Consider the following 15,938-nt stretch of genomic DNA (forward strand, 5'->3'; position numbering starts at 1 on the left):
GTTCCAGAGACGATTAAACTACTCGGACTGAAGACTTAGACTAATGTCTTAAGAGTTGCATTAATACATCTAAATAAATGGAGGTAGCTGATTGGCAAGACCTAAAAATGAAAGAGATGTGTGGTTTATAAAAAGTGCTCAATGCTCAAGTGTCTTAAAATCAAGCAGTTCAGTATAAAATACTTTTAAGCATTTAGTAATCCTAGTTGATGATACATGTAGCATAACTGTTTTAGTTCAAAACGAACTAAATTTAAATAATGAGTCATTTATTTATAATCATCAATCCTTCTTCCAAAGGGTGTTTTTGTCTTACCCTGATTTACTATGTTAAGCCTATTATATGCGTTTATATTTTAGACCTGTTGGGATGGTTTTCATGGGAAATTGTGTCCATGCGTCACTCGCCCGTGCGTGTCTCGTCATATCATATGAAAAGAAAACGTGACAGAGCTCGTAATGAAACCAGAATCAACATTGGCTTGGCTTTTTCGGAGATGGTGAGAACTGAGGCCGTTTGTATTACTAAACAGGTGAGTACGGTATTTTATTGAAGAGATACATTGCCATATGTAGCTCTCTAACAGAGTTCATCTATCGTGAAAGGTCATATTCTTCCGCACAGTCACGCAGAGCCGAAGCACAACCAAAACAATGTTCTTACGCAAAACGGTCCAACGCTTGGGTCAAAAGCACCTTTAATGTTAACATTGACGTTTACTGATAGGCCTACTATATTAAAATCAAAAATTGTATCTGTTAATATTATGCAATGGACCCGAGCAAACATGAACTAACAATGAACAGTTGTATATTTATTAACTGTATTGATAAGGTTAAAAAAGATTAATAATGTAACCAATGTATTGAATTAATACCATAAACTAACCTGCCTGACCCGCTATCAAGGGTTCAAAGACAATTTAACAAGTGCTATTATTGCTCATAACTAAGATTACATTTAGTAAGTTTCAGAGTCACCTCTAGATGACCTATCAGAACTCTTTCCATTAATTTTTTTTATGGCAGTGTGAGTCATTAGAAAACTTTGCACAGATTATTGTCATAACAACCAACTTCATTTGAATATTTTTCAAATATGGCCATGGGAAAAAAGTGCATATCCAGCCCTGAGCTAATATAATATAAATGTTAATGAAGATTTGTGCAGTGAGCTAGGAGATGAGTATTTATAATGCTGCAAAACCACTTTAATTTTGGATATGAAATTGGATATTGGATTCCTTCTTTCCTTTTTTTGCAGGAGGATATAGTAACACAGCTGACTGTAAAATAAATTAGCCCAAGACTGAGTAATGAAAAAATGTGACTATTTGGTGAATTCCAATCAGTTTAAGCTGATATGAAATTTGAAACCTGTATAATTGTTTTCTGTCTTATTTGGGAATGGTTATGCAGTTGGAATCCATCCAAATGCAAATGTTTTCCCTCATTCATAATGCATCCATGTATAAAATCATGATAATTGGATTTTGAAAATCGTTTTGTAAACAGCCAATGTCATGTGACTGTGATTTTGATCATGATATGAGAGATGTGCTTAAGTCATTCCATTGCATATAAAAATTTTGCTATCCATTTTTTTTAGGCTTGACTGAAAATAAATGCAAATATGGATGTCATATAAGCATAAGTCAGTATGGCGACATAATGGTTATATTTTCCATTTATATTAATATAATTAATCAATCAAATTAGTTATTTCTAAACAGCTTCTTTCATTTTAGTGGTAATTGTCTCATGAATATTGGCGAAATGGGAATCGGGAAGAAGTTAATACAATGAACTGATTCCATGTGAAGTGGCCAGTGGCCCTAATTAACCCAGACATTTGGTTTTGATGTTGATAAATTGAGAGTATTTGATTTGCAATCTGCTACAGCTGCACTCAGGTGCATCCAAAACAACGACAGGTGCTGCGATTCCTCCCAAACCAACCTCACATACACACAATAACAGTGCCAGCTTTCTCTCTTTTTAGCATTTAAAAATATTCTAGGCTTAAAGGTGCTCTTTTTCTTTTATTCTTAAAACCAGTGCATTTTAGGCTGACCTTATAGCTGAAATATTGTATTCAGTTCTGCTCCACAACAAATATAGAAGGTAAATTATTTTTCGCAATTTTTATATAGTGATGGTAATGGCAGTCTGTTCCTATACCACAAAGCCTATAGCCAGACAATGAACTGAAAATACATTAACATGCCAATCATAAAAATATCTTTACAAATAGTTTACATTTCTATACAATATGAATTAATTCAATTATATTTCTAGGCCTCTGAGATGTCATCAGTGACCTAGACCGACCGGTATAGAATAGTTTTTCTCCCAAACATGACACCAATTTCAAAATATAGAAAAAAAAAAAAACATTTTTCCAGTGGATTGGATCCATTTTCCATCAATCTTTTTCTTTTTTTTAAGCTATACACATACAGTTCCACACTCGTATTCAAACAAATAAATTATGTACAGTAGCAGAATGAAAAATGTCAGCAGAACAAATATGAATATTCTGAAGCTTTTTCTGTAAATCTGCCATACAAAAATAGAGTTCATTATGACACACTCCATACCGAATGACATCATAGAGAACGGAAACAATGTGACTACTACATGTCGCTCTGAATTACACACAGCTATGCATGATAAAAACAAAATACAGTGACAATGTACACACAATAACATCTTTACAGTATCATTACAAATTATGACACAATTCATTTTTTCAAGTTGCAGTGGTCTGACAATATTTCAGTCACACTGATGTGTACAGTATAAGTTTGAGTCTGATGAAACTAATGTGGCAGTACGGAGCTAAAACTTTCATTAAACCAAATACTTGACTTTTAGTGGATTCGGTTTGGAAATCAAAAATATATTTTGATCCACGGAGAAGAATTACACAATCAAATTTTACACAGAAAACATTTTCAGAAAGCATAAATTGGCTAGGAAATAAGTATGAGTGTGTGTGAGAGTAAATTTGGGAATGCAGATGCAAAAAAATAATAATATATATATATATATATATAAAATAAAAATGTAAAATAAATAAAATCAAGCAGAGACAAAAAGTTTTGGCTGGTGTTCTAATGCAACATGTTGATTGCCAGACCTTATATTTTAAATTCTAGAATTACTTTAGTATTCTCTATTAATACTGAAGGTTTCAAAAATGCCAAGTTACATTTTTCAGACATTTAAGGCTCATTTTCCACACAAAGACTGTAAAAATCTTTGCTCAAGTAAATTATCCTGGGGGGGAGGAAAAAAAAAAAATTAAACTTTAGTGTTTGCATGATGAACTGAAGAATAAACATTTGATTTGCACATATCCTGTAAAAGTCAAATATGATTGAATGTGCCAACATTATTAAATGAAAAACAGCAGTTGTGACTAGCAGATGCTAAACTTGTCCAAATATGTGCCCTGCGTCTAATCAGCCAATCGAGAGTCTTCGTGGCCTCTTAGAGAAGAGACGTCCGTCTTCACAGAGTTTCATGTCTCCTGTTCAATGCAGAGTTGATTTCCTCTCTGGATGCAGAACTCTTAAAAAAAAAAAAAAAAACTTTATTTGCACTGCATCAATGTGATTCATTACATCACCATGAAAATGAATAAATGCATTGATGAAACTAAGAATATCTACTGTATAAAAGCATTTACATGCATCTATGAAATAAAATACAGAGGACACAATCAACTTACCTTCAATTGTCAATATCAGACACATGATTCTCCATCTGAAACACGAATAAAAAAAGAAATCAGTTCAGGAATACAGATTAGCTCAGCAAAATCTGAACTCAAATGAAAAAAATTCACTTTTATAGTCCCAATAAATCTGTGCACCATGACTTCTATAATATAAATACATACTTATAGACATATATACACAGCATTTATTTGAAATGAAAATCTTTTGTAACATTCAATTCAAAGAATCCTGAGAAAGAAAGAAAAATGTTAGCATCACAACAGTTTTCAGCATTGATAATAATAGTAGTAATACATGTTTCTTGAGCAGCAAATAAGCATATTAGAATGATTTCTGAAGGATCAAGTGATTGAAGACTGGATTAAAATTCGGCTTTGCCCACACAGGGATAAATTACATTTGAAAAATATATTCAAATAATGGTGTCCAACCAATTTAAAGGGGGGGGTGAAATGCTGTTTCATGCATAGTGAGTTTTTTACACTGTTAAAGAGTTGGATTCCCATGCTAAACATGGACAAAGTTTCAAAAATGAAGTTGTAAGTTTGATGGAGTAATTCTGTTCCAAAAATACTCCTTCCGGGTTGTCACAAGTTTCGGAAAGTTTTTTTCGAATACGGGCGTGTGTGACGTCAGAGTGGCCGGAATTTCCTTATACGGGTCTTAAGGGCACTTCTCCCGGAAGGGCGCGCGCGCATCTGTAGCGAGAGTACGCCTATGCCCATCAGAGCGCTGGGCTCGGTCGGCTGCGCTGCAATTAAAAAAATGGCACCAAAAAAGTGTGTTTTTGGTTGCCAGGGCAAGACAACACTGCACAAATTTCCAAAGAACCCAGCGTTTAAGGGACCTGTGGATGGATTTTGTTTTTCCAGAGCAGCAACGGAGTTGTGCAAGTGTTTTTGTTTGTTCCCTTTATTTCGACGGTAATAGTTTTATAAACAAGGCCCAGTTCAACGCCGGATTTGCAGATCGCCTAATACTTAAAGATGGAGCAGTCCCAACGATAAAGGGTTAACGGTCGTGCGTTGGAACCGCAGGCGGTGAGTAAAACTGCTTCAAATGTCTGTGAGTTGTTAACTATCGGCGTGTAAGCATAGCAAGTAAACAACATGATCACATACAGTTAATGTATCTATGGAGCATGCGATGTATGGTGTGTGTGTGTGTGTGTTTAAATACATTTGTTTAGCTGGCCACTGTAGGTGTCAGTTTGTTTATTGTAAAAATAAATCATGTCCTCATAAACCACGAGTCTGTCTGTTTACAACACACAAATGTTATAAAACTCGCGCATGACATGGTGTTCTAAAAACACTGCGCTCAAGTTCAAATCATTTCTATTTTTTTAAAAAACGCTCGAGACCTTATGGTTTTCTCACCCATGCATTTCACTGCCCATCTCACGTTTTTGTGAGCAAAAACGCGTTCTGTATGAACGAGCCCTTAGTATTGTTTAGATCCTTGTTCTGCATGGGATTACTATCTGATTATTAGCCATGGTTTATTTTCGGATGTCACTCACAGCTTCCAGACGCTCTAAACGCAAAAGCTTCGCGCGCTCGTGTCGTGATTATTTAGCTCCGCCCACACGGCAAGCCTCCACCCGCTCGGGTTTTTCCGGAAAGACTCGGTACAGCCTATCTTTCTTTTATAAATATAATAAAACTAAAGACTTTTTGGAGATATGAAGGATGCAATACTACTCTATAGGTACTCAAGATTAACATGAGATTGAGTGAAACTGAGTGTTTCACCCCCCCTTTAAGCATTTTGTGTGCAAAATGTCTCAGACGGTCCATGACTTTATCAAACTAATTCTTTGTTAGATAATATATCTAACTCATTCACATCATCTAACAGCCCACACTTTTTCAGACGGACAAATGAACATCAATAAAAGCTGCGTGGTATCAGAAGAGCAGATGTACTCCAGCTATTCATCTACTGAGAAAGAGCAGCTCTCCAGACACCTCGAGATTTACTTGCATTAATCATCATATTCAAACAATCCCATGACCTCAAGTTCCCTTTTGCAGAAAAATATCCACGGCCTGAAATCACGTCTCTAGATCTTCTTTTAAAAGTCTAGCTAATTTATTTCTGTATTGTTTGGGTATCTACTAAATCCAGCTGCGTTGGAGGTCACATACAGTCTGACCTGAAATCTGCGTAACATGCCATTGGGAATCTTTCCAGCGGGAGTTCGCCTTGAGGTTTCCCTCTCATTTCCAGTTTAAGAAAATGGAAGAGCTCATTAAAATGCAGTCTGCCTGTCTCCTCAGTGGGAAGCACATCCTAAATCTTAAATTGACATTGCAGTTGGTGGCGGTGCTGCTGGACCGTAGTGTCTCCAGAGGTCCTGACTCTGTTTTAATTACGGAGCGTGACAGGTGAGGGTTAAGAGAACTCGAAGCAGCCCAGCGGAACCCTGTCAGCTCCCGCTCTCCCAACCCTGCGTCTCCCATGTCCGCAGCGATGAATAAATCTGCAGAATTAGCTTCAACAGGGCTTTTCAGACACACGGCTGCCAGCGAGGCCCGCCGGGGGCGAACGTACCAGATCAGTGCTGCCTTCTTCGTCGTAGTCATCCTCGCCACCATCTGTCATTTCTCCCGCCTCCGCATCCAGCGCTCCCTCTCCTCCCTCCTCTCCGGAGTTATCCGCCGTCTCCGATATCGACTCCTCATGCAAGGAGTCACAGTTCTCCTCATATTTCCTATGAGGCTCTGAAGAAAAGACACGGATATTTGTGACGATTATGATTTATATCACAAATATCAAACATATTGTGAGCAGAATTTGTCACTCTAAACCTTTCTTAGTTTGACTTATATGCAAATATGATGCATTAATCCTGTAAAGCTTTTAAAATACATATATTTTTTAAATAGAACAGTTTACTGAACCTTCAGATTTTCATATTTTTGCTACATCAGGCTTTTATGGCTTATGTAGTATGATAAGAGAATATAGCACTCACACTCGAGGGAGAAGAAAAAACACCACAGTTTCTCCCCAGTTATTCAGAGACACAAACTGAGCAAAAATATGCAATTTGGTGCAATTGTTGACATTTATATGGCCAAAAGATAAGATGAAATTCTGATAGCTTGTAATGTAAATTAGATCTTTATAGCAGTTTAGCAGACAACTTGCATAAAAGGCATTTACATATTATTGGGAGAGATTATAGAGTGACAACTGATATGTCTTAAGATATTTAAATGCTTAGTTTTATGATCAAAGCGCTGCAATTGTAATGAACTTTCATCAAACGTAATATCTGATACATTTTAACTTGATTATCCATACCTCATTTTTAGACAAATCAAGTAAACTTAAGTTGCTTCAGTCCAAAAAGTGATCATCTTGAAATATCACTAACAATTTAAGTTATTTTTAGAAAAACCATTAAAGATTTCACAGTAAAACAACATCTGAAGAGGGACGAATTATCCTAAAATACCTTTTTTTTTTAATATAAAACCATCAATCAGATGACAGAAGGCATGTAGGAAATTGTGTACAACAGTGTTTTGTTGATCATTTAGAGGCCTTAGGGTTTACAATGGTAGAAGAAACAGAAGAAAGTCAGTCATATGGGTTTGGAATGACATTAGTGTGAGTTTTTTTGAGAAAGAATAGTAATTTTGGGGTGAGCTAGGTCTTTAATCTTAAATCAAGCCCATGGAATAGACCTAAAGTTTGACTCTTGAATCCGAGACAGCCGTTCCTCAGCGGATGAACACAGCGCTCTCATCTACTGGTGAACATGGTGAAATGGGATTTGCTATAGTAAAACAGTGCAAGATTGGCTTTATAACAGTTATGACAAATTGGCTGCTGTCTCCTCGCCTGTCACAGAGATAGATAGCGTATATGCACTCCCAATATTTCTCCCTGTACAGCCGATGTTTGCAACCCTGTCCTGCAGGACTGGATTTTATTTCTGCTCTCCTATAGCTCTGTCTGACTCACCGCACTCAGATCTCTGCTGTTTCTCGATCTTCTCCAGGCGGCCCAGAAGAGAGTCGATCTTCGTCTTGATCTGAGTCAGTTCACGTTTGATAGTCTGGAGTTGATCAGTTTTCACTGCTGGAGAAGAAAATGCAATAAACACATGATTTGAGGAGATAACAGTGCATCCATGTTCATGCTTTTATCACTACAGATAGTGTCAGAAAACTTGTTCAGGCCTGCTGGCTCTAAACTAAGAGTTTAAAGAATTGCCTGTCTTGCTGTTTATAATTTAGCTCTGTAGCTCTTATCTCATTCAGACACGCTGGATAATATCGGCCAATACAAGAAAGATCATGTTTCTTCAGTTCATGTTTTCATAGATACTGCTTTTATCAGTCAATAAAACCTAATAAGAACTGTTTGCAGCCTGAAGCAAATACAAATAATCAAGAGTGATGCTTGTTTCTTCTGTTAGCTGACTCAGTAGGAGTTCATTTGCAATGCAATATTATCATGCTGTTCATTGCATACTGTTTATTGCATATGAGCTTCTTTAAACCTGTTAACTGTCATCCCCTTTTGAGATCTGAACTTGAATTTAGTATATGTTGGTTACAACCATTTTAAGGTTTTTATTGTATTCAATATATATAAGGGCTGTGCAAAGATTAATTGCGATTAATCGCATCCAAAATAAAAGTTTGTGTTTACATAATATGTGTGTGTGCTGTGTATAATTATTTTGTATATATATTATAAATACATATGCACGCATGTATATATTTAAGAATTATTTGCACGTAAATACTGTATATACACTACCGTTCAAAAGTTTGGGGTCGGTACGATTTGAAATACTTTTAAAAGAATTCTCTTCTGCTAACCATGGCTGCGCTTATTTGATTAAAAATACAACAAAAATCAGTTATAGTATTAAATATTATTCCAGTGTAAATCAGCTGTTTTCTGTGTGAATATATAGTAAAGTGTATTTATTCCTGTGATCAAAGCTGAATTTTCAGCATCACCAGTGTCAGTGTCTTCAGTGTCAAATGATCCTTCACAAATCAGTATAATATGAGGATTTGATGCTCAAGAAACATTTATTATTATTATCAATGTTGAAACAGTTGTTGGTCTGTCAGTTGTACAGTTTTTTTGTTTTTTAGGATTCTTTGATGAATAGGAAGTTCAAAAGACTTTTGTAACATTATAAATGTCTTTACTGTCACTTTCGATCAAATTAATTATTCCTTGATAAATAAAAGTATTGATTTCTTTCCTCCAAAAAATAAAAATAAAATTCTCACTGACCCCAAACTTTTGAACGGTAGTATATATATATATATATATATATATATACACACATAATCTATATTATATATAAATATAAATATTTTATATATGAATAACAGATTTTCTTAAATATATACATGCATGTGTGTGTATTTATATATACAAAATAATTATACACAGCACACACAAATATATTATGTAAACACAAACTTTTATTTTGAATGCAATTAATCTTTGCACAGCCCTAGTTTCTTCAGTTCATGTTTTCAGGTCATGTTTTCAATATTATCATGCTGTTCATTGCATACTGTTTATTGCATATGAGTTTCTTTAAACCTGTTAACTGTCATCCCCTTTTGAGATCTGAACTTAAAATGGTTGTAACCAACATATAGGCCTACTAAATTCAAGGTTATTTTATTCAAAATATATATATTTTACAAAATAATTTGGACTCTAAAATGTCTAGAAAATCAAAGGCATATGTCTATCCAAGTTGTGTTCCAAATTTGAAGTTGGCATCACAAAAATGGATGGTTTTAAAGCACCATTTCCCTGGTAATGCAATGTTCAATTTCAAAAGAGTTTTAGTAGGATGAATTTTGAGCGTTTGAGCTTTCGAATGACACTTGATTTATGATGACTAAAATATGTGATAAGGAAAAAAGCCAATTAAAAAAATGGCTGCACCAGCTTTTACGTAAAAAAATTGTTTTACGTTACGTTAATTTGCTTAAAGTGATATTTACTCCATTCCATGTATGGAATATTCTCAGTCTCAACACATTTTTTTTAGAACGAGGTTAAATAGCTATAATTACACAGAACATCAGGGCATTCCATGCATAGGGAAACTATACATAAATATACAGTATACATATTGCTAAAGTACAGTATTCTAAAAGGATGTTTGGAGATGTTTGTCTTTAAGTGTTAGCAGACCAGATTTGTAGCCAGGTGAAGTTGTAGTTCAGTCCTAAAGATGAACTAGACAGTTTACAATCTTGCATTATGACATTGTGCTCATCATGAGTAAGACATTCACCCCTGGTCACCCTGAAAGACTCTCTATACAATTAATATGGGATGAAAAGTCTCTGCTCAATGCCTGCTAGCTTAATTCGTGCTGCTAATTTCTGTAAAAATACTCTGTGCTTTAAACATTCCACTGCTTTTTTTCATCTGGCAGCTGTCAGATTAATCTCCCTCAGATGACTACACCATTGAATCAGCAGGCCGCCCTGAGCAAACCAGAATGAACTTGGCGGTAACTGAAAGCCCAAATAGGCTAGAAAAAGGGCAGCAAATGGTATCCAATGCAGGATCAGTTTAAAATATGGAAATGGTTCTTGACATCTTTCAAAGCTATTAAGCGTAACTACAGACATTTAGGTGGAATGTTCTGCTTTCATGTGGTTAGAAATCAGCCCAAAACCTCACCTTCTGTAGATCTGTTTTACATGCTGAGGGCCAGATTTACTAAACAGGGCAAATTAGAATGAGAGTGCAATGCCATGAAAGCACCGATGGGAGTGAAAAGTTCTGCACGTGATCTACTGACGACACGCACATTCAAGAACACAACTGCAGCCGGAATATTTCCATAATGATTCCAACAGATTAGTTCAAAAACAACAATTCATTCAGTAACTAAACAAAGTGAATGTCTTACATTTGAATCATTCAATCAAGTGATTCGTTCGAAAATGCTAAATTCATTCAGGAACCAAACAAGTGACTTTATTTGCGTGAGCCTCATTCATTTAAAACGTTCTTGAGTCTTTCAAGTGATTCGTTTGAAAACGCTAAATTCATTCATGAACGAAAGATCAGAAAATATATGATTTAAAATTACTGATTCATTAATGAACGAAAAAACGAATTGTCTTTATGAGTAAGTCTCTGAATGATTCGGAAAAAAAGAAGAAGAAAAAAAGTATGAATCCATGCAAACGATCCGTTTAAATACGTTGCTTCATTCATGAAAAGAGTCTGGAAATCTTGTTTCTAAAACATAAGTTACTGTTTTAATATACTGAATGACACCAGAAAATGCAGCATGGGCTAAATGGATCATCCCTTGAGAAAGCTGAAGCTTGTCGCTTTGCCATCACCGCCTTCAGCCCTGATAACACAGCGTGACCCAGCACTGCTGTCACACCGCTGCCAGCTTTTCCACTACCTCACAAAATGGTGTCACCTGCCATCACCCGCCTGAGGCAGAAAGCTCTGCGTGTGTACGTGTTTAGTTGACGAAGCGTCGTATCTACTGAAATTCAATGAACGTGTCTGTGTGCAACCATTTAAATGGTTTCAAAACTCCACTTACAACATGTCCAAAAACGCCTTTCATGTGAATACCGAAGGAGTTTTAATCTGGGCAACCTATGAAACACAAACTAGAGGAGCATCATTTTGTTTTTGACAGATGACAGTTAACTTACTCTTTATCGCTTGTTTTAAGCTGTTAACTTTGGAATAATTTAGAGGATGTGTGGCGTGCAGTAGGCTACATTACATGCATCAAGTTTCTAGATTAAAATGTATATAAATGTAAGGGAAAAGGAGACCGGGGCTAGTTGTCACAAGTTCTAAGCTTTCCTAATTATAGTAACTTTTCTGAAATGAGATTCCAATCAATTTTTTTGCCATAGCTACTGGTAAAAGAAAAAAAGATGATTTCTGAAGGATCATGTGACCCTGAAGTCTGGATTAATGGCTGCTGAAAATTCAACTTTGCATCACAGGAATAGATTACATTTTATAATGTATTCAAATAGAAAACTTTTATTTTAAATAGTAATATTGTGAAATTTTGTTACAGTCTTTACTGTATTTTTAATCAAATAAACTCAGCTTTGATGAGCACAAGAAACTTCAACTATTTTCATGCCCCTGTCTTCCCTATATCTTAGATTGTGTAACTGGTCACCAAGTTTTTCATTATTTTTTAAAATCACCTTTTTGCCATGAGTTCATTTTAAATGGTCCTTTTAGAGTGTCAAATTAAAAAGTAAAAAGGCTAGAGGTATTAACAGGAGGCCACAAAAGCTTCATGCATAATAGAATTAGCAAATCCTATTTAAAATATTTAAAGTACAGCAAGTCACAGTTAAATTTAAATAGTTACAGATAAAGTTACATTTCCCAAAATTATTTCACAGGCAGATGAAGCAGGTTTTGCTATTCATGTCACTCTAGTTTATGGGTTATGAAAAATTGCAGTAGTTGTGTTTGCAGCAAATTTCAGATATCCTCTACTATATAGAATTGTGTTTTCTGGTGACAGAATAAAAAATAAAAAAGTCATACAATTCTGATCTTAAAGACTGCATTTTCATCAGCAGTTGCTTTGAGCAAAACAGCCAAAGTACACTTTTCGAGCCAAATTAAATGCTATTTTGGTGTCGTATAAAGCTAATCTCCAGTTTGTGCTGTGAAGAGAAGGGAGAACTCCAGTGAAATGCAGATTAAGGTAAACAGTGGCACTTTTGTGTGCATGCTATGGATATTTCTGGCCGTGAATTGCACTGATATAAGAAAAGCCCCCGGAGACCACAGCACTAGAGCTAAGAGCATTAGTGTCACGCACCACAGCTAATCTCGACGTCTGAGCTCCCCGCTCCGAGGAGAAGGCGGGATGCTGACAGATGCTGTGAAAGCTGCTACTTGTGGGTTAGAGATAAAAATCTGAATTAGTGTTATGAATTCTAATTTACAAACACGAATGAATGCATGACCTTCTGTCTTGCCGTTTGGCTCATATCCCTGTCAGAATGAAAGCAGCATTTCAGATGGCCGTAAGTCCCAGTCTCAGAATGCTCTTTGGTTACAAAAATCAATACGTTCTTGATTTCTGCTCCCATGAAATAAGAAAAAGTCTCTGTTTCACTTTGTGTAAACTGTAAGGGAGAGCTACTGACCAACATGTTCCAGACTATAAACCAGCAATGAAGAGTAAAGCTAATGCAATTCATACAGTGTGCCACAGTCTGCCAATGCCAGAGGTCAGGGATTTAATGGTGTAAAGCACATTGTGGATCTGTGGGAGCGATTTCTGCAACATGCATTGTATTACTAATGTATTTTTGCAGTAAAAGTATGAAAATGCATGAATGTCATTGTATTAGACAACAAAATACCAAGTCATGTGGCACTGATGACAAATTTTTCGAGATCTCGTCACACCCCTAGTGTTTACTAAATTAAATTATGAAATGATAAATAAATTGCAGTTAACTATTTAATTCTATGGACAGCCCAAGTTGCATTATTTTGTAAAAAAAAAAAAAAAAAAAAAAAAAAAGACAACATACTACATTTTGATAAATTAATAAATTTTCTGGACAATTGTGTGAGATTTTTTAAATGGCTTACATTTCAGCCCAGAGGAGAAGGACGATGATGAAGATGGAGGTCTTGAGGAAGAAGCGGAGGAGGTTTTAACAGGGAAGGAACTCTTCCCGCGTCGAGTGGATGGAAGTACCACTCGCGAGCGCTTCAGCGGGATCACTGCCCTCGGAGGAGGAGCCACCCGTCCGTGATAGTCAAAGAGCCTAACCGGTTAAAAGAACCAAAGAAGAAGTGCAGAGTTTACAAAAGACGCCATAACATCATTATCATCACTCAAAATCACCCTTTTGATTCGGAATTATATGCCATCTAAAAGGTTTTTCAGCCCTGAAAACATTTCTGAATCTTGGTTCCCGGTTTCCCTGCAATTAGCGGAGCTACTTTTAAAATTCCTCATGAAGGCAGACGAATTTTTCAAAAGAATTTACAGAAAAGAAAGGATGTCAAAAGAAGAAAATGTCAAACTAAGGCACATGCCCTTGCTCTACCATCAATCTCTCCTGGATATTCACAGCTCTCCACCCAGCTGACATTTAGTAAATGTCTCTGCTAATAAAAGATGAGATCATAAGAAGGAAACGAGCGAAAAAATAAAACAGGTCTTTTCAGAAATTAAAGATGAGCTCCATTTACTCAACACTAATGGATTTCTTTTCAAGGACAAACTGTAGGCGTTTAAGATAAATACGATTATTGATTTTCTGTGAATGTCATTTAATTACTTTAATTTCTTTGTGTGCATCCTTTTATAGGTTTGAAGGACTTGAGGGTTTCAAAATGTGTGCAATTAGATTAAGGGTTTCAACAACTGCAAATAAATGCATACATACCTATTGTAGAAATCATCTCTATTAATCATAATCAAATTCGTAACCACGTAATTGCACCTAACATTAACATTTTTGATATATTTTTATATTGTAATATAATTTCACAGTTAATCTCTAAATTAATGTAGAAACAGCATAAAGACAGTATTATAAATTTTAAATATGTGATTAACCGGTAGGAAATATACAGAAATTGAATAAAGCTATCAAACACTTCCCAGTCTTCACTGCATACATTTTAAATATACATTATTCCTTATTAAATCTACAAAAGTTGTTAAGTCAAGAGCAGTGAGTGATTTTATTTTTGTCTTTTGTTCTGTGATTTACATTAATGACAGACAGCAGCAGGTTTATTAGGCTGCTGTCACTTTAAGAGCTGAAGCACATCTGACACATATCCCATGGACTTACAACTCTTTATGGTCATTTAAGACTTTTTTTAGCTCATTTAAGACTGCGCTTACGAGGATACTCGACCAGTATCCTCAAATATTTAAAATTGTGTGCAATCAGATTAAGGGTTTAAACAACTGTAAATAAATGCATACATACCTATTGTAGAAATCATCTCTGTAGTAATCATAATCAAATTCATAACCACTGAAAGAGACAAAACAAAGGCACAATGTAAAGTGTGATTCACTATGACAGGAAAATGACAAAAAATGGTTTAGGCCTAAACTGATGGGATTAGCCCCTGGATTTAGACTTGTATTTACATCTGAACTGACACTGACAGAAGATTTTACACTTTGAACGCTAATCAATTTATACCCAAGATTTAAATGTGTAGAGACACTAATCAAACTCGTGCAAGTCAAATAATCCCCGTCCATCTACGCGTTCTTTAAACATCTTGCTGACAGACATCTTCAGCCATCATAAATCATTCAAAGCTCCCAAACACAGTTACTCTTCATTAACAGCAGCAATCCAAGTGGTTTAGCTTAATCATTAGTGAGAAATCTCCTGTTAGTTAGAATCAGACAGTGAGACAGACATTCTCCAGTTTGTGTGTGACCCCTACCTGGATTTCATCAAGTAAACTTTGTGTGAACCCTTTAGAGTAGCAGCACTTCTCTTCAGAAGACTTATGTCAACTGACAAGGCAAGCAACAGGGATTCTTCTTCAGTCATTTTTATTTCATGTACAGTGCAGTGAAATAGAATATGAAAACGCTATTTTGAATTATTTTACAACTTAAACTTTCAGCATGAAAATTAGAGTGAATAGTTAAACTGAAATTGAATATGAATTTCAGAATGTCTTGGTACTGTACTCTGTCTGCCTTCGCTTTAATATCTGGATTTTAAGCAGTGAATACAACATGAATAAAATCTGATAATTAAGTTCTGCATGTTAAAAAGGACAAGTTGTGCTTTAAATGGAAGCAAAAACATTTGACCTTTTAACACTTGTATTACATTCAAATTCTGGGTACGACTTCTGTTGTGGGTCAAATTCACCCTAACTGGATTCAATACAACAACAAATAAACATGAGAACAAAATTATTTAAAAAAAGGTATTTAACAAATATTTTAAACAGTATTGTAACTTTTTTTTAATAATTACAAATTTTGATTTGGTTTTATTTTTGTGTGCTTTCCTGAAGCTCAAACAGTAGAGCATGGCGCTGGTAACGCCAAAATCATGCATTCGATTCCCAGCGTAATTAACGTTCTTGAACTGATATGCCTTCAACGCAGTGTACATTCCTTTGGCAAAAAGTCTCTGCCAAATGCATAAA

General features: G+C 35.5%; 1 protein-coding gene across 4 annotated transcripts in view; it reads right to left on the reverse strand.

The window, feature by feature from the left end:
* Positions 1-3,179: 3,179 nt before the first annotated feature.
* The window catches only part of LOC130084098 (RNA-binding Raly-like protein), a 140,161-nt gene continuing 127,402 nt past the window's right edge, over positions 3,180-15,938 (reverse strand). For all 4 annotated transcript variants that reach the window (XM_056249270.1, XM_056249269.1, XM_056249268.1 and 1 more), the window contains 6 exons: positions 14,741-14,788; positions 13,380-13,558; positions 7,725-7,841; positions 6,303-6,472; positions 3,737-3,771; positions 3,180-3,576 (listed from right to left, as the gene is read on the reverse strand). In XM_056249270.1, coding sequence (XP_056105245.1) covers positions 3,739-3,771; positions 6,303-6,472; positions 7,725-7,841; positions 13,380-13,558; positions 14,741-14,788 — 547 coding nt within the window. In that variant the 3' untranslated portion in view covers positions 3,180-3,576; positions 3,737-3,738. The remainder of the gene's footprint in view (positions 3,577-3,736; positions 3,772-6,302; positions 6,473-7,724; positions 7,842-13,379; positions 13,559-14,740; positions 14,789-15,938) is intronic.

The sequence above is a fragment of the Rhinichthys klamathensis genome, unplaced genomic scaffold, assembly GCF_029890125.1.
Source record: "Rhinichthys klamathensis goyatoka isolate OS25496 unplaced genomic scaffold, OSU_Roscu_1.1 h1tg000059l_1, whole genome shotgun sequence".
In the NCBI taxonomy this organism is placed as follows: domain Eukaryota; kingdom Metazoa; phylum Chordata; class Actinopteri; order Cypriniformes; family Leuciscidae; genus Rhinichthys; species Rhinichthys klamathensis.